General features: G+C 46.0%; 1 protein-coding gene across 1 annotated transcript in view; it reads left to right on the forward strand.

Annotated features, from left to right (window-relative positions):
- The first annotated feature begins 656 nt into the window (after window positions 1–656).
- CNDP1 (carnosine dipeptidase 1) overlaps window positions 657–18,981 on the forward strand; it is a 409,207-nt gene continuing 390,882 nt past the window's right edge. Inside the window, exon 1 of the mRNA XM_069219416.1 lies at window positions 657–760. Coding sequence (XP_069075517.1) covers window positions 725–760 — 36 coding nt within the window. The 5' untranslated portion in view covers window positions 657–724. The remainder of the gene's footprint in view (window positions 761–18,981) is intronic.

The following is an 18,981-nucleotide window of genomic DNA, read 5'->3' on the forward strand; positions in this document are numbered from 1 at the left end:
TAACTTTGTCCATCTCCATTTTGTTTACACGAGCCCGCTATTTCCCGCCTATGCCGCAACCCACGCAGTTATATGCATATCTATTATTATGAAATACTAGTGTTTAGAGAAAAGTATGAAATGGTGTTTATTATGATTGCGCTTTCTGTCTGCTGTCACATGGCGCTAGGGGAAAGTCTCCAGAGATCGAATCACCAGTCCATCCGGCGAGCACTGTGCAGCCCCAACTCCTACAACTTTAAGTAGCAAGGAAATTGGCGATTGACGGCCTATAAAAACGCGTGTCCTCGCATTTCGAACTCATTCTTCACATTCACTAGAAAATAAAAACACGCCCTGTGTATTTTTTAGCAGTAGAGCTTGCACTTGAAGTGTACACTCCTGTAAAATGTGTTTGATTACAGGCACGTTGCGTTCGATAAAAAGCATGTGTATAGTCATGAATGTGCATGTGCATAGTAGTGTACAGTCATGGGAGAATCTTGCGGACAGTCACTTGGTGCCAGCAGATGATGTCCTGATAAACAACGAGTAGAAATCTTGGCGTGACTTTGGTGTATGCGAGAAGCATTTGCTGTTCTCTGCCTTTCGCGAAGGCATGCACTGGCAAGCCAACGAGGGTCTGAGAGGCGGGGCCTGGAACGCTGGAAGCTGAACTGAAGTAGACCCTGACAAGGAGCGTCACTCATTTTAGTCCAAAGTGAGGAAGCGAACAACACAGGAGATGAGCCGCCAGAAAAAACTCCCCAACTTCAGGATGGTAAGAAAGCTTTACAGTTGTTAATCTTAAAGTGCGACCTCTCCCAATTTACGAGGTCAGGGCGATTGCTTTATTTCTCTCTACCAAACTGGAAAGTCGAATGTTATATTATAAAAAAACAAACCGTGATTTTGATATTAATGTGCTGAATTGTTTTGCATGTATGTATTCATTTCTGATTATATGATGGGTTTGTCTCATGGAAATTCATTCTAACCGAAATGTACAAATGTCAGCAAAATAAAGTTTAGAAAGACCATATTATGTTAATTTAAAGCTTAGATCGCGAATGGTTGCTAAGAATATTTTGCTTTTGTAATTGAATCATTGCATATGACTTATAGGGTAAGAAGGAACATCTTAAACCTGCAAGTAATGATACAGATGTGTGCCAGGTTTACACATACTGTGCCGGTTCTTCGATTATCAGTAATATTATTGGCCATTTTTATAATTCATGCCAAACATAATTCCCTCTCTTTGCAAATCAGCGATATGAGTTATTGTACCAAACTAAGGGGCAGATCTAAGAAAAGCGGTGCTGTATCCAGTGCAGCAGCACTTTTCTTGCGCACCCCCAGACGCCACCATGTGTGCGCCGTATTTAAGATACAGCGCACCGTGGCGGTAGTTAGGGAACTGGCATCAACATGTTTGACGCTAGTTTGGTGCTTTGCAGGATTAGCGACAAAAATGTTGATGCTAATCCTGCAAAGCACATTGAGGCCCATTATAAATAATGGTGTGCCTCCTTTTAATGCCTGCTCTGTGCAGGCGTTAAAAATGCTGCAAAAAATGGTGCAAAGAAATCTTTTAGATTTCTTTGCACCATTTTTTCTGCCTCCCTTGCAAACATTATGCCTGGTGCTGGCATAATGTGGCGCAAGGGGTTTCAAAGTCGCGCAATGCATGCATTGCGCCATTTTGTAAATATGGCGCAGGAAATTTTGTAGAATAACGCAACATTAGCTTTAAAAAAATAACGTTAATGTGGAGCTTGAGCTTCTTAAATCTGGGCCTACATATTAATCAATTTATCATCCATGAGTCTGTATCAACCGGCAGGGCTCAGATGATGAAATAAATCACCATTGCTATCGAAAGGGAGAGCCATCATCATCATCCACTTGAAGCTCCACTTCTGATGACGTATGCCCCACCCACACCCAACAATAATGATAAATAACATATGACACCGAGTATCTGCGTACATGCCATAACAGTGAAAATAAATGTGGCTCAATAGCACAATATTTTGGGCAACTATAGTAATAAATGCTCATTCACACATTCATACTACAATGCAAAGGGTAAATTCCAGTTTATTACCACAACACTCTAAAACTACCACAAAAAAAATACTGCTTACTGCCTCACAGATTGCAGTTATCAATTTCTTTTCAGAGGGAACTGTCCATGAAGTCAGGAAGCCATTTGGTGGTTTTATCTTACTACACACATTTAACCCCTGGTATTCTGGCTTTGCTTAAATACCTTTTGTTAATTAAAACACACATTAATAAAATGCCAAGGCATACACCTTGTATTCTTCTTGTGTGCGGAGCGCAATCTGCTGTTTATTACCATTGATGAGGGAGAGGAGGGGTATCATGTCCCACTCGTGAGTCATGGCACCTCTACACACTGAACAATGTCATTAAACAGCATATTACATTCTGCACATCTGCATGTATTCTATATATTACTAGAAAGAGCGCATCTGCTAGAATTCTATGATGTTTTGTATAAAAGGCGCAAAGAGAGATTTTCACAAGGCCAAAAATAAAAGTGTATTCTCTGCAAACACTGCAATAGTTTCGACAACATAACCTGAGCCGTACCTAGCTCTACATGATAACACAGAAAGTGTCTCATAAACAGGTATACAGGGAGTGCAGAATTATTAGGCAAATGAGTATTTTGACCACATCATCCTCTTTATGCATGTTGTCTTACTCCAAGCTGTATAGGCTCGAAAGCCTACTACCAATTAAGCATATTATGTGATGTGCATCTCTGTAATGAGAAGGGGTGTGGTCTAATGACATCAACACCCTATATCAGGTGTGCATAATTATTAGGCAACTTCCTTTCCTTTGGCAAAATGGGTCAAAAGAAGGACTTGACAGGCTCAGAAAAGTCAAAAATAGTGAGATATCTTGCAGAGGGATGTAGCACTCTTAAAATTGCAAAGCTTCTGAAGCGTGATCATCGAACAATCAAGCGTTTCATTCAAAATAGTCAACAGGGTCGCAAGAAGCGTGTGGAAAAACCAAGGCGCAAAATAACTGCCCATGAACTGAGAAAAGTCAAGCGTGCAGCTGCCACGATGCCACTTGCCACCAGTTTGGCCATATTTCAGAGCTGCAACATCACTGGAGTGCCCAAAAGCACAAGGTGTGCAATACTCAGAGACATGGCCAAGGTAAGAAAGGCTGAAAGACGACCACCACTGAACAAGACACACAAGCTGAAACGTCAAGACTGGGCCAAGAAATATCTCAAGACTGATTTTTCTAAGGTTTTATGGACTGATGAAATGAGAGTGAGTCTTGATGGGCCAGATGGATGGGCCCGTGGCTGGATTGGTAAAGGGCAGAGAGCTCCAGTCCGACTCAGACGCCAGCAAGGTGGAGGTGGAGTACTGGTTTGGGCTGGTATCATCAAAGATGAGCTTGTGGGGCCTTTTCGGGTTGAGGATGGAGTCAAGCTCAACTCCCAGTCCTACTGCCAGTTCCTGGAAAACACCTTCTTCAAGCAGTGGTACAGGAAGAAGTCTGCATCCTTCAAGAAAAACATGATTTTAATGCAGGACAATGCTCCATCACACGCGTCCAAGTACTCCACAGCGTGGCTGGCAAGAAAGGGTATAAAAGAAGGAAATCTAATGACATGGCCTCCTTGTTCACCTGATCTGAACCCCATTGAGAACCTGTGGTCCATCATCAAATGTGAGATTTACAAGGAGGGAAAACAGTACACCTCTCTGAACAGTGTCTGGGAGGCTGTGGTTGCTGCTGCACGCAATGTTGATGGTGAACAGATCAAAACACTGACAGAATCCATGGATGGCAGGCTTTTGAGTGTCCTTGCAAAGAAAGGTGGCTATATTGGTCACTGATTTGTTTTTGTTTTGTTTTTGAATGTCAGAAATGTATATTTGTGAATGTTGAGATGTTATATTGGTTTCACTGGTAATAATAAATAATTGAAATGGGTATATATTTTTTTTTGTTAAGTTGCCTAATAATTATGCACAGTAATAGTCACCTGCACACACAGATATCCCCCTAACATAGCTAAAACTAAAAACAAACTACAAACTACTTCCAAAAATATTCAGCTTTGATATTAATGAGTTTTTTGGGTTCATTGAGAACATGGTTGTTGTTCAATAATAAAATTAATCCTCAAAAATACTACTTGCCTAATAATTCTGCACTCCCTGTAGTGCTGACACAGCGTTGACAGGCCATAATGTGTTGCATGTCATTGGGGCTCAGGGTGGCTCATTGACTCCATTGCCTCGCCTGCCCCTTGTAATGTCTGATCAGACAAGATGCCTGGAAGAGGAGGCAGACTTTAAATTGAAACTTTTTTTGTTGCTGCAGTCCTGCTAAAGTTTATTCATGCCTAATATTTGGAAGCCATTCCACTCCGTTGGAAGTCCATATACGTGCATGACTAAGCTTGTATTGGACCACTGTGATATCCCATAATTCCTGTTTTTCAATGCTCAGAATACCAAGCATAAACAAAGCCACTAGGTCTAACATTCACATACTGACATACTGTTGCACACAAATACGCAAGCACAACAGGCAGACAAAACATCAGTAAATATATATCTTGCCATGCATGCAATCAGAGGCAATCAATAAATGCATGAATATGCAGGCAGCATCCATACAGGTGAAATCTTGCCCACAAAAGACATACACACACATCCCATGTGTCACGTCTTCCCCAGCCCGGGAGCGTGCACAAGACCACACCACACACGGAGCTCATAGTTAACGTCTTTACTCATCAGGGTACAACATTCAACTGACTTCTCACTATCTCATAACCATTAATGACCACATCTTAACACCTCCAAGAATGGTTGCTTAATTCCTTCATTGAGCTTGCCCCAGGCTTCAGGGTCTATGTGCTCACAGTCCCAGGACGCTACATCTCCCCACTTGTTAAACAAAAGGACATACACAAAAGACATGAACAAATAGCAGCATTACATTTCTTCGATCAGCCGTCTAGCTGGGTGCAGAGTTTGCCCAGACCACGTGATATGAGGTAGTTGAGCTGCACCCAGGGTGGACCCTGAGGGTATAGGGTCTAATGTTTGATCATGACTTTCAAGTGGAACAGCCTCATCTCAGATCGCAGGGACCGATGAGCAGCAAACAGATGTTTTAAATGTGAGGAGTCCCTTGTGATGGATTTGCCAGGATGGTGCGCCGTTATCATGTCTCCCTTGTGCTTCACAACTGTCAAAGATTCAGCATCAAATGGAGGATATGCCCTTCACTTTGTTTTTGCTTTATGAGAGCCCAGTCACCTCGCTGAACATGATCTTCTGAGTTCAACGACGTCGATCAGCATGTCTGCATCTGACATTTCCAAGCAGTGTCAGCAGCATGAACCACGTCATCATTCGGGGGAGACTCGGGCCCACTTTGGTAATTTGGTTCTTATAGCTCTCCTGAACATCAGGGTGGCAGGACCAGTGGTAGAGTAAGAGGTCAACCAATAGGCACTGAGGGTGTGACATAATGCCTGACTCAGCTCAATTTCCTTCATCGATGCACATTGAATCACTCGTTTCAAGGTCCCCATAAACCATTCTACTACACCGTTGGCCTGGGGCCACAAAGGTGTACTTTTCTGATGCTTGACACTGAGCCTACTTAAAAACTCCTTACTGTTGAATGGTGTACCATTTTCAGACTTGAGAGTGTCTGGTATGCCCCAGACTGCAAATAAGTCATCAAGCTACTCAATGGCTTTGTCATGAGTTGTTTATGACATGTCCTCCACCAGAGGAAAACAGGAAGGCTTGCCAATGGCCACCATAAGACGGTGTCTGTTTGCCAGGGCCCAAAGAAATCCACGGCTAGTTTTTCCCATGCCTGTGCAGGAAAATCAGACATGGTTAGTGGATGCTGGGTCACCTTAGGAGACAGGCAATTGCATAAAGGACTCTCCTTTAATTCCCTCTCAGCTCTCTTGTCCAAGCGAGGGAACCACACTTGATCTCTCAGTGTCCTCTTGGTGGCTACAATGCCGCAATGTCCTTTATAAGCGGGTTCAGTGGCTTGCTGTCTCAGACTATCAGGTATGACAATTCGGGATCATCTTAGTACAATGCCTTCTTTAGTGACAGACAGTTCATCTGGAAATGTAAGTAATTCTGAAGGTCACCATTGTCACTTAGAGGGTGAATACTTTGTGTCCGTGCTTGTGTTGAAATAAGGGCAAGCATGTCCTAAATGGCATTTGTAGCTGCAACAGTTTGTTTGATGGACAAAGCCGCTCGCGGGCTAGACTTTACAATGAAGTTGATGTATTCCTCAGAAGTGTTTGATGTTGAGCTATGCCCCTGTATGGGTATTCGTGATAAATAATCTGCAGGGTTTTGATTCACACCTGGCTTGTGCACAAATGTATAGTTGTACTCTTGTTAACGCAACCCCCACCTTTCAATGTGAGGAGGCATCTTGGCCTTTGGATTGCTGAATATGGTGAGGAGCGCTTGGTGGTTTGTGACAGTCCTGAAATGCTTTTCATATAGAAACACATGAAAAAGTTAACAGGTCTATACTACAGCTAGACATTCTTTTGCCAGCTGGGAATAGGCACGTTCTGTGTCAGACAAGCTTCGACTGGAGTACGCCACAATTTGTCTCTGAGCATCTGGATATCCATTATGCTGAGCAAGGATTGTTCCCAGCCTCACCGGGCTCGAATCCACAGTGAACTTGAAGTGCAGTTTAGGATCAAAGTAAGCCATCTCAGTCACATTTTGCAATCACATGTTTTATACTTTTAAAGCTGCGGACACATTAAGAGGACCATTGAAACTGGACATTTAGTTTTGTCAGGTCTCACAATGGGGCATTCACTGTGGCAAAGTCACAAATGTACCTTGAATGATAGCTGGCCATGCCCAAGAAGGACCATACCATGGTGACATCTTGAGGATGACTGGGGGTTGATAGTGCGTGCACTTTATCAGGATCAGGAGTCATCCCTCCATCCGGAAATACATGCCCAAAGAACTTGAGATTTGTTTTGTGAAATTCACACTTTTTCGGCATTTAGGGGGTCATTCTGACCGGCCGCCAGGGCCACCGACCACGGGAGCACCGCCAACAGGCTGGCGGTGCTCCCACGAGCATTCTGACCGCGGCGGTTCAGCCGCGGTCAGAAGCGGAAAGTCGGCGGTCTCCCGCCTACTTCCCGCTGCTCGGGGGAATCCTCCATGGCTGCGGAGCGCGCTCTGCAGCCATGGGGATTCTGACACCCCCTACCGCCATCCTGTTCCTGGCAGGTCTCCCGCCAGGAACAGGATGGCGGTAGGGGGTGCCGCGGGGCCATGGCATGGGCACTGCAGGGGCCCCCGTAAGAGGGCCCCACTGTGTATTTCAGTGTCTGCAATGCAGACACTGAAATACGCGACGGGTGCAAACTGCACCCGTCGCACCCCTGCAACTACGCCGGCTCATTTCTGAGCCGGCGTCCTCGTTGCAGGGGCATTTCCTCTGGGCCGGCGGGCGCTCTTTTGGAGAGCGCCCGCCGGCCCAGAGGAAATGTCTGAATGGCCGCCGCGGTCTTTTGCCCGCGGTGCGGTCATTTGGCGGCTCCCGCCGCCCGCCGGGCTCAGAATGAGCCCCTTAATGTGAGACCTGCATTTATAAGTAACTGACACACTTGTTTGAGAGCCTTATCATGCTTCTTCTGTGTTGTTCCAAATACCAGTATATCATCACTTTAATTGAAAGCATATGGTTAAATAATTCTGTGTAAAACATCTTGGAATAGTTTTGCAGCAGAAGACACTCCAAAGTTCAATCTTTTGTATCTGAACAAACCAACACGAGTTGAAAAAGTGGTAATGTACCTGCAGCTGTCTTCCAGCTAGAGTTGATGATATCCATATTTCAGGTCAAGACGGGAGAAGACTTTGGCTTCATTCAGCTGCATGATCAAATCTGCAATGTGCAGACCGGGATGTCTTTCTCTTTCGATTGCTTTGTTGGCTGGGTGCATATATATCCACGAAGATGTGCACTGCACCTCCACTGTCCTTTTTCAGCACTACTACTATGGGCCACACCCATGGTGTGGGACCAATAGAGCGCTCAATGTTGCAGTGTTTCAGCAAGCTTCTACTTACTTCTCAACCATTTCTTGTAGATGAAATGCTATTGTGCGGTGTCGCTGTGCAAAAGGCTGAATGTCTTAGTTAATGTGATGTTGCACCTTCATTGTTTTGAGCCTTCCTAGGCCATTGAACTGTGACAGGAACTGACTCACAATTTCAGATTGCATATTAAAGCTGTAATTGATAGATTTCAGTACCATGTTGGCAGCAGTTGCAAAACTAAGTAGCCATGCACTGGTTTGAGTACCTTGAAGAATGTGGATTGGGACCTGCACAGATGTCATCTCATGCCGCAAGGTTTCTGTGAATGATCTTTGATTCTGCAAGGGTTTGGAAGCAACCCATGTGTACACCTTTGTGTTAGACGCTGTGAATCGTGGTACAGGCAACAAACTGTTAAATTGGTCAACTGATATAATGTTGATTGATGCGACGCTGTCAATTACAAAAGTTATGGGACAGTTGTTGACTTGTAGTTTGATCTTGAAGCAATGTCCATAAGAGTTGTTTTGTTTTGTTAACTTACTTGTTTTTGCCATTCATTTGTCCTCTTTACGCATGGCATAGCCCACGTATGCCTGTCACACTTTTTTAGACCTGATCATTGCACACTCATCCTCTTCGCTGTTGCCTAATGATGACGTTGGGTCATTCTTACAGGATGAACTTGATGACGATTGACTTCTTTAGTTTCCTCCTCTCGCAGTTGAGGCTGCTTTTTGTCTTTGGAGGTGTGGTAAGAGTGCTTTTGGAACCTTCTGGCATCCATTTTATCATCTCACCATGACACACTGGGATTCTTTTTTGGTTTGCAAACCGTTAGAAAGTGGATCTATTTTCTGCGCCCTTTGCATGTGTGTCCAATGGCTGGACATTTGTTTTAATGTGAAAATGAAAATCTGAAGCACAGTCTTTCTTTCTTTGAAGATGTCGATCTGCTCATTCCTCTGCTCTGACAGCCATCAATACTTTTCCTAGACTGAATATCTCTCGCAATATGTGCCTTCTGAATGAGTCTGACAAACAACCATCAAAGACTCTGAGGTGCATTTTCCTTCATCGTTAAATTCACTAAACTTGCAATGTTTGATGAGCACATCAAGTCTCAACAAACTCATCAATTGTCTCACCAACTTGTTGTCTGGCTTGATTGAAAATTTACCTTTCATAGTCGACATTCGGCACTGGATTGAACTTGGCTCCTAATGCTTCTTTGATCTGACGGTGCAATATTGTCTCAGTCTGTGAGATTTTCTTTAGCACTTCTTTTACTCCATCACCAGCAAGATTCTTTAAATATTTCATGATTTTCTCATCATTTACTTCTTCCAGGGTGTCAATGAAGTCACCAAAAGTTTTGATTCACGTGGTCCATCTGGCACCAATATTCTGTTTTGTGGCAGTGTTGCGGAGGTTTTAGAAAAGCGACTACTGTGTACTTCACAACTCTTTCTCCTGCCGTTGAGAGTATGTGCTGTTCAGGCAGCACTTGTTGTAAACCTGAATCCGCCACTTCTGGAAGTACAGACTTCGTGTCTGAGCTCAGGTTGCTAGACTGGCTCAGACGTCATGTGACGCCTTCTTCATTTTTGACGGTGAGTACATTTTCTCTTTTTCGCATGCCCTGGTCTTTGCTTTTGTCCTTCTATTTCGTTCCGGTCATTTCTTTGTGCTATTTTAACAGCTTTCACTATTCCTGGCCCAGCTTGTGACTTTGATAACAGTGAGCTATGTGTTTGAGTCGCCTTGCTTGAGGGAAGATTCAGAGTGTAGTGGATGTCACTTGCTACTTTGCACAGATCTGCTTCTGCAGCAGGCAGGTCTTGACCATTATGTCCCTTGATGCAATTGTAAATGTTTGCTTTTCTGATGAGTATATTCGTATTTTTTTCATACCTGGTTGTTGTGGCTGTCTTCTAGCGTTATATCTGGTTGTCGCTGCCTTTTATGTTATACCTGGCTGTCACTGCCTTTAGCATTCTCTTTGTATGAAGGATGGCTCGGCATTGTGGCACAACACTGTATTCTCTCAGCCTGGCCAGCAGGTCTTGGTGGTATTTGCCAATGGAGCTCTCTTGTTAGGCCTTTGACTTCTCAACTGGGCCTTGAATGGGCTGGAGTGGAGCTTGTCATCCACATATGCCAACTGCAGGCTACTTTGCACTGGTTTGGGGTGCACGTGGCATACACAGGCAGTTTGCTATCACCTTGCAAACTCTCAGGGAGAGCAGTCTTGTTTCTTCAGGGCACGTATCCCCTACTAGTCGCCAGTTGTTGCACCCTCCCCAGCCTGAGAGAAGGAACACGCAGTACACGGAGCTCGTGGTTAACATCTTTAGTCATCAGCGTACAACATTCAGCTGTCTTCTCATGATCTCATAACAGGTAATGACCACATCTTAACACCTCCCAGAATGATGGCATAATCCCTTCATTGAGTCCCCCTGAGCCGCAGGGTCCTAATTCTCACAGTCCTAAGACACTGCACCATGTACTTAAACACACGCAGAGAGGCATACGTACAGGTATACATGCTGTCACAAAGTAAAGGCATATAGCCAACAAATCACTACTCAAACTGTGTTGGTTGGAAAAAAGGAAACACAGCTGGAATGCCCAAACACCTCAAGTGCAAAACCTAGTGGAGGTGAGGGCACTGCCATATGTGTACATTTGCAGAGCCTCCGACCTGAACACTGCCACCCAGTAAATACTGTATCTGTGTGGAAACTGTAAATCCTAGAAATAACCAATACTGGCTTTTTTATGTTTCATCTTTGACTACTGTCAGACAGACCTATTGCATACAACATAGGCAGAGCTGGCTTTGTATTGACCCATTTGAACTATTGACTTTCTTTGACCAGCCTCTTTCAGTAACTGGACTAAGATTTTGTCATTTACATCTTAGCTCACCTCATGAAACATTTATTTCAATCCTAATGTTACTTGTGGCTTGAGTGTAGTCCTCCAGTTGCACTCAAGTGCTTGCATGCAACTGCAAGAGGGACTACTTTACAACCATAGTCCTTTATTTCTGTTTCACATTGAAACTAAAATAGGACTGTATTGAAGGCTGAGAGCCTTCAGTACAGTCTGCCTTTAATATCGTGCATGTCTTTAGTGTGCATACACTACATGCATTAGCCCATTAAACCTAAGCCTATTTGCGTTGCCAATGCTTGCTTACGTAAATGCATTGGCATCTTTTTTTACCAGGGCTGGTGTCATCGCAATAGTGCCAAGGGCTGTAATGCAAGAAAGAAAAGTGGTCTCCCACCCCTCATTGAGTACTAAAACTCAATCATATTGGGTTGCATGGCCTGCTTAACACTCATGGGGCATGACACCATTGAGCCAGCAGTGTTATTGAGAGCTAGACCCCTACACACGGCTACTCTACCTTTAAGAGGACAGCAGATGCTCTTTAGCTTTTGTAGATAAGAAGAGCAGCACATAGGAGCAGCGGCAGTCGTAACAGGTTTAATCATGAATGGTATTCTTTGAACTGCCCTGATGAGCATAGTTGCTATACTTAAGTGGAGATTGCAGTGCTTCTTTTAGCATTTCTGTAACATACGTTCCATAGATCAGTAAAATGTAAACCATGCAGGCTGAATAATTAATTTGCTTTATCCCAAAATGAACAGCCTCTAGATGAAATCACAACTGTTAGCTGATGGCTTACTGTCTGACTCTCCATCCAATTGAGAGTCAGGCGGTTGGGCACATTGAAAAAGCCCATTGCGCCTGTGCCTCATGCTGCACTCAGAGGTTGTCAGGTCTTACTTATACACAGCCCTTGCATTTCCATAGAGAGCAGGTGACATTCTTGTCATGTCTCCTCCTCCAGATAGGGTGCCAATGAAAAACAGTCTCAGACATTTTACTTTCCAGCCCAGGCTGTACAAGACTGCATGTCACTCAGCTGCAGTTAACCCACCCTCTCCCACCTCATCAACAGGTTGGGGTGCGATCAGCAGGCTCCAGTGAACACACTCCACACTAAGACGAGACCTTTTATTACGTACATGTGATTTGGCACAGCTTCATGTCCATGTCCTAGGAAGCAGAAGAAAAGCCAAGTCAGAGTTCTGCTGTTAACTCACGACTTGATGATCTAGTCCCAGCCACAACATATGCATATAATGTATTCTTAATATTTGCCATTGTTCATGGTCAGCAATATTATGTGAACTTCTTTAACTACATCTTGTCACTGGTGCACCCCGCATATCATTTCGCTCAATACTTCACGCAAGTATAACTTCTCACATTGTGACTTGATGACCAGTGCGAAAGGAGACAAGAAGTGTATAAAATAATAAGTCACTTACATTGGTAACATCTTATCTAGTAGACACTCTACCTAGCCGCAGATCCCCTACCATAGATAATTACCCAGGCATCAGACTAGACCTGGACATTTTTAAGCAGTACCTCTGCGTGCCAGTAGGTGTCATCTGTGTTGGCGTCGTCGGCGTAGTTCGTGCCAGAAGTGACGTATGCAGTACATATATTGGTGCCACTGAGTGCTCTGACATCAGTTTCTTTCTGTGGCAGTTCCATGACAGAAGCACAAAGCCAAGACACAATGCTGATGAAACTGTACATAGCCACTAAGGACCCACAAGGGTCACCCTATGAAGAGAAATCCAAAGAGCAGGGAGGATGGGAAGGTTTCTAAGGAATTTGGGGCTAGGTATTGGTGCTCATTACGACTTTGGTGGTCTTCAATGAAGAACGCCAAAGCCGCCGGTGCCAAGAGACACTGGCGGTCTCCCGCCCACCATATCACGGGTACTGCTGGATTTCCGCCACACTCTGGGTAGTCATGCTGGCAGGCGGAGGCACTCTGCCGGTTCCACCACCAGCCCCGCCAGTAGGACACCACCCGCCATATTATGGGCCATAAAACGGCCTGGTGGTGTCCTGCTGCGGGTGCACTGCCAGCGGTGCAAGCGCCCGTTCCTGTTCCCTGCCAGACGACCTTCTCCCTGGAACAGGTAAGGTGGTCGTCCAACAGGGGAGTGGGTTGGGAGGGTGGTGGGTGTTGTGTGTGCATGTATGAGTGTGTGTGCATGAATTTGTGAATGCATGCTTGAATGCATGTATGAATGTTGTTGTTAATGTGTGTATGGATGCGTGTGAGTGGATGCTGGTATGTGGGGGGGCTGTGGCTGAAGGGGGGTGAGGGTTAGGTTAGGGGGGGTCTAGTGCTTGCTGTCACCAGTAGCCTTTCTGACATGGTTTTCGTGGCATTGCTGCTGCTGCGGAAACCATGTCAGAAGGCCAGCTCCTGATATCGCCGGCTCCTGACCATCTCCGGCCCGGCGGTTCCGACCGCCATGGTGGTATGAGTGGAGATGTGGAAGGCTGGCAGAGGCCAACCTGCCACACTCATAATCTGGTGCTCTGCACCACCAGCCTGTTGGTGGTGGGACCGCCACATTCACCCTGGCGGTCAAAAGACTGCCAGGGTCAAAATGATCCCCATAGTCTCTACCAGATAAGACATTACCAAAGGTAAGTAACTTGATCATCTTGAAGAGGCTTATGGCTGCAGGTTTCTTAGAAGAGATACCCAAGCAATATGTCTCTGGAGGTGGGTCTAGATTTAGACCAGGAAGTCCTGGAGAACTGAACAGACAAAGTGTCCGTCACAACAGACCTGACTCTCCAGGCAGCAGTGCTTAGTAAATGTATGCAGAGACACCCATGTCGCAGCCTGACAGATGTCCAGGAACACAGCGAGTTAACACAGTGGTAGCAGCCTTGGTTCTGGTGGAATGAGCACTCAAGCCCTCAGGAGGTTGCTTCTTGGCCAATATGTAGGAGATTTTAATGCAAATCACAAACTATCTTGAGATGGTTCTTTTTTTGCACGGTCTTTGCATTCTTTGCCATGACGAACCTAGTGAAGAGTTGATCGTCCACCGTAACTCTTTGGTACCATCAATATAGAGTTATAATGCTCAGTTTGGGTCTAAGCGGTGGATTCTCTCCTCCCCTTTGGAAGGTGAGGTGGAGAAAAGAAGGTCTGCAGTGAGATGGTATCTCCTGCATGAATGGGTATCACCACTTTCGGTTGGAAAGAAGCACTTCTTCTCAGAACCAGTATATCTGGGAAGAAATAGGGTAAAGTGGGTGCAAAGAGAATGCCTGCAGTTCCCCAAACTTCCTGGCCTATGTAATGGCCACTAGAAAGGCTGTTTTGATGATCAGGAAATGTAGAGGGAAGCTATACATAGGCTTGAATGGTGAACACATCAAAAAAGTCAAAATCAAGTTGAGGTTCTATTGGGGCATGAAGAAGGGTTTAGGGAGAACATGTGCTGGTCACAGCAGGTGACTTGCAAAGGGAGGGCTGATCCAGTAACCAATATGGCTGAAAGCTACCATTTGACTGTGCGCAAAGTAAAGCCTTGCCGGGCTAACGGAAGAACAAATAACAATACTTCTGACAAAGGTGCTGAAAGGTGATCAACAATTTTGGTAGCACATCAAGCCACATATTTGATCCAATGGTAGGCCTGTACTGTCTTGGTTGTGGAATGCCTGACTGCCAGAATGACATTGCAGACCTCTGCAGGAAAGTAAAAAAACTGTCACTTGCCACCGCCCAATCTCCATGCATGTAGGTGGAGTGTGCACAGGTTTGTGTGCTGAACCCTACCTTGTTGCTGCAACAGTAGATCCTCCTGAAGAAGCAGCATAATCGAAGGACCAGTGCTCCTGCTCAGGAGTTTGGGGTGCCATACTATTTGTGCCTAATCTCGAGCCACAAGAATGACTGGTCATTTCCTGATCTCCTGAGAACTTTGGGCAGGAGTGGTATCGGTGAAAAGGCGTACAGGAGGCCTGAGCTCCACTTGAGATGGAATGCGCCTCAAAACGAGTCATCTTGGAAACTCCAGCACTCAGAAGTGCTGACATTGTGTGTTCCCAGTGCTTGCAAATAGATCTAACCAATGTTCTCTCCAGTCTCTGAAAAGACCTTGCACCATCTCCGGATGGAGACGCAAATTGTGATCCTCTAGGCATCAACGGTTGAGTTTGTCTACTCTGGTGTTCAGAGATGTTGAACCACCAGGAATATTTCATGGCAGTTTAGCCATGCCCAGAGTAGCAAGGCCTCTTGATAGATGGTCCACTACCCCACCCTGTCAGTTGCAAATCCACATGACAGTGGTATTGTCCTTGAATATCTGAATCAGCCTTCCCTTGATGGAAGGAAGAAAGCTTTTAATTGCCAGGTTAAAATGCTCTCAACTCCTAAAGGTGGACGTTAAGCCAAAACTCCACTGAAACTAGAGTCCTCTGATCTCTACATCTCCCTGATGGCTGCACCAATCCAGGAGTGATGCATCTGTGACCACAGTCAGTTCTGAGTGGGAAAGAGAGAGGGGTATGACGCTGACCCAATCTCGGTTCGTCAGCCACCACGGCAGATCTTTTGCATTTCCTTACGAAATCTGGACCAGGTCACAGAGATTCACCCTGATGCTGCACCCACTGGGGCCTCAGGTTCCAATGCAGACCCACATATATACCAGTGGGCATGTGATATCAGCAGGATGCAAGAGGCCATGAGGCCTAGCAGCTTAAGTCAGTCTCACCAAAATTCAGGCCAGAGGCTGAAACATCAGAATTATAGCCTGAACATCCTGGTCTCAATGCTCCAGAGGATATACCAAAACTGCTCTGTCTGCAGAATGGCTCTGATGAAAGGTAACAACTGAGAGGGAGTCAGGTGTGACTTCGGGAAGTTGACAATGAACCCTAGCAAATGCAGGAGGTGCCCCATAGTCTGGAGGTGGGAGGTGGCTGCCGGGGTGAGCTCACCTTCAACAGGCAGTTGTCGAGCTAGGGGAAAACTGGAAATGCTGACCTCTGCAGATGTGCTTCAACCAACAACATCACTTTTTTGAACACCCAAATGGTGCTGCTTAGGCCAAAAGGAGCACAGCAAACTACAAGTGCTTGTGGCCCACCATGAACTGCAGGAAACACCAGTGGGCAGGTAGGACGGGTATATGAAAGTAAGCCTCCTGCAAGTCCAGCACTAGCATCTATGTTCCAGGACAAACAGGACTTGAGCCACCATGAGGATATTGAATTTCCCCTTCTTCAGTAATAAGTTGAGAGGGAGCAGGTCTAAAATAGGGCAGAGCACCCCTCCGTCTTGGGCACCAAAACGTAGCAAGAGTAGCAACCAGGACCTACTTCGGATGTAAGCACCCTCTCAATGGCTCCATTGTCCTACAAGACCCTGCACTTAGAGACAGAGCAGGGAGAGGAGCCCCCCCCTCTATCAGCCAGCATCTGAGGATGGTTACATAGGAGGCGAAGTTTCCATAAAATGGAAGGAGTAATCCTGCTGAACAATTTGAACTACCCACTTGTACGATGTTATGGACGGACAGTGGGGCAGGTGGTGTTGGATCCGTCCACCAACTGGTTGCTTGTGGTGGTGAGAGGGTTTAGAGGCTGCTGGAGGGGTGGCACACTGGGTGGACCTCTGGCTGTGTGTCCAGCAGGGCTTGTGGGATCCACGGCCATGAAAGAACTGGGGGGACTATTGCCTGGGTGGCTGGGTGGGATTGGACGCAGCTGGTAGTCCCTACTGTAGCCACAGAAGGGGTGAATGGCAGAATGCAGTTGGAGTGGTGCCATGGAGAGACCCAGCGACTGGGCAGTGGCCCTGCTGTCCATAAATCCCTTCAGCATGGAAAGTGCCTTATTGTCAAAGAGGTTGGTGTCAAAGGTATCCAGCATCTTGGATTCCATCTCCAGTGGTGGGCTAGGTGACACGCCAGGGTTGACTTTGGAGGTGGAGGCCAGGACAACCAGGCTCTCTGGGTGGGTTGCTGGGTGCGAAAAACTGGGTCCCTAGGAGCGGGGCATTAGCTGTGGGCAATTTTCCTGAGCACAGGATCACCTCTGCAGGGCTTGACCCATGCTCCAAGGAGGACATCCGTGAGGGCTTAACTAAAAGGAGGATACATTCTGGCTGGTGACTCCCTCTCTCTGCTGAAGTACCTCTGTCAAGACACTTGTCTTCACTGCCACTGAGGGTAGTGTAAGGTCCAGGACTTCAGCTGCCTTCCTCACCACCATGACAAAAGAAGCCCCTTGCTCCATAGCCTCACTAGGAGGCGAGACTAAGCCAGAGTCTGGGGAGGTGTCCAGACCACTGGCATCCACCAGTTCCTCATACCAACTGAATTCAGGCTCTTCCATGAGTTTATAGTAGCCACAAGCATCTTTAGATCCTCCCCAATCATACTCTTCACAGGGTCTGTCAAAAAAGAAGGCCCTGGCTCCAAATCAGAAGTTTGAGTTCTGGCCGGTACCGGAGTCAACATCGGGTGACGTCGACCCGGTTCCATATTGGAATTAGGTATGATGATGGGGTTGGTGCCACCGTGGAGCTTTGGTAGTGCCAGGAGTGACATCACTGGAACAGGCTCTGGGGAAAATCGCGGTCTTGCGACCAAAGTTGGTTTGGATCCAAAACAACTTGTGCCAGGCCCAACTGGTGCTGAGGATGGACTCACCAGTGGAAATTCATTGGTGGCACCCGCTGACCACAGGAGACCCGAAGTCGCTCCAGAGAGGTCAGCCCACTAAGACATGAGGTGCAAGGCCTCATAAAACTCCCTTAGTTGGGCAAGGGTTGCTCCGGCTCCAGGACATTTGGGGATATGCGGAGCAGACAAAGGCCCTGCAGCTGACATATGGGAGTGGGGTCTAGAGTGGTCACATCATTCTGTGCCTTGTCAGATGACTTGGACTGGTGCAGTGAGGTGCATGAGCGCTTAAACTTATTTTTTTCAATTGTTTGAGAGACTTACCCGACAGCTATGAGCGCGATGATGAGTGCTGAGAATGGCTTTGCAAATAGGTCTGAGAACTTCCACATGGCTGGGACCTTTCACGTGACTGGGAGCGTTGTGGAGTCAACTGGTGTTGAGTGATCAGGAGCTTAATTGATCACTCCTGGAGCGCCTTGGGATTCATGGTGAGACAGTCTTCACAGCCCATGGAGTCATGGCTCGGTTCCTGGCAACAAAGGCAGACCAGATGGTCATCTGTCACAGACATTTGTCTGTGACCGGAACCACACGGTTTAAACCCCATATGTGCTTTGGGGGAAATCCCTAGTACACTGGAAGACAACACTCAAAACAATTTGACAAAATGTCAAAAAAGTTCTTCAAAAAGTGGACATAGTAGCTCTCTCTGGATCTAAGCAGATGGAGCAGGAAGTTAAAAAAAATATGTCACTGTTATCGGGTGGTGCCTATATAGGCACTACAGACATCACTTCCGGCGCAGGTTACACCGACGTGGAGCTAAATGACTCCACCTGCTGGCGTACAGAGGTGTCGCTAGAAAATTTCCAGATCCAGTCTGACACCTGGGGAATAGTCCAAGGTAAAGAATCTGTGGCTAGAAGTCTCTATCAGATACCACTGGTTTCCGTTGTTCAGTAGAATGATTTTTCAATTCTAGGGACATTGCGTAAGTCAGCTATTCACCATATCCATGAAATCTGATCCACAAAGGGTGGCATGGACACATGACATGTATGAACAGGTATCATATATGCATCATTATTTCTAATGTGTGGGGCCTATACGACTTCTGACTTATAAACCTACATGTAACATATGTCGCCTGTTCCTGTATGTGGAGCCTTGTATAAAGCTTGTATGTTTTTACATTTCTAGGTTTGTTTTTTAATATGGGTCGATACTGTTGTTTACAATAGGGTGCCTCTAATTCATCAATACAAAATATATGTACTGTTATTAGTGATGTGCATGTCTGC

The sequence above is a fragment of the Pleurodeles waltl genome, chromosome 2_2, assembly GCF_031143425.1.
Source record: "Pleurodeles waltl isolate 20211129_DDA chromosome 2_2, aPleWal1.hap1.20221129, whole genome shotgun sequence".
Classification (NCBI taxonomy): domain Eukaryota; kingdom Metazoa; phylum Chordata; class Amphibia; order Caudata; family Salamandridae; genus Pleurodeles; species Pleurodeles waltl.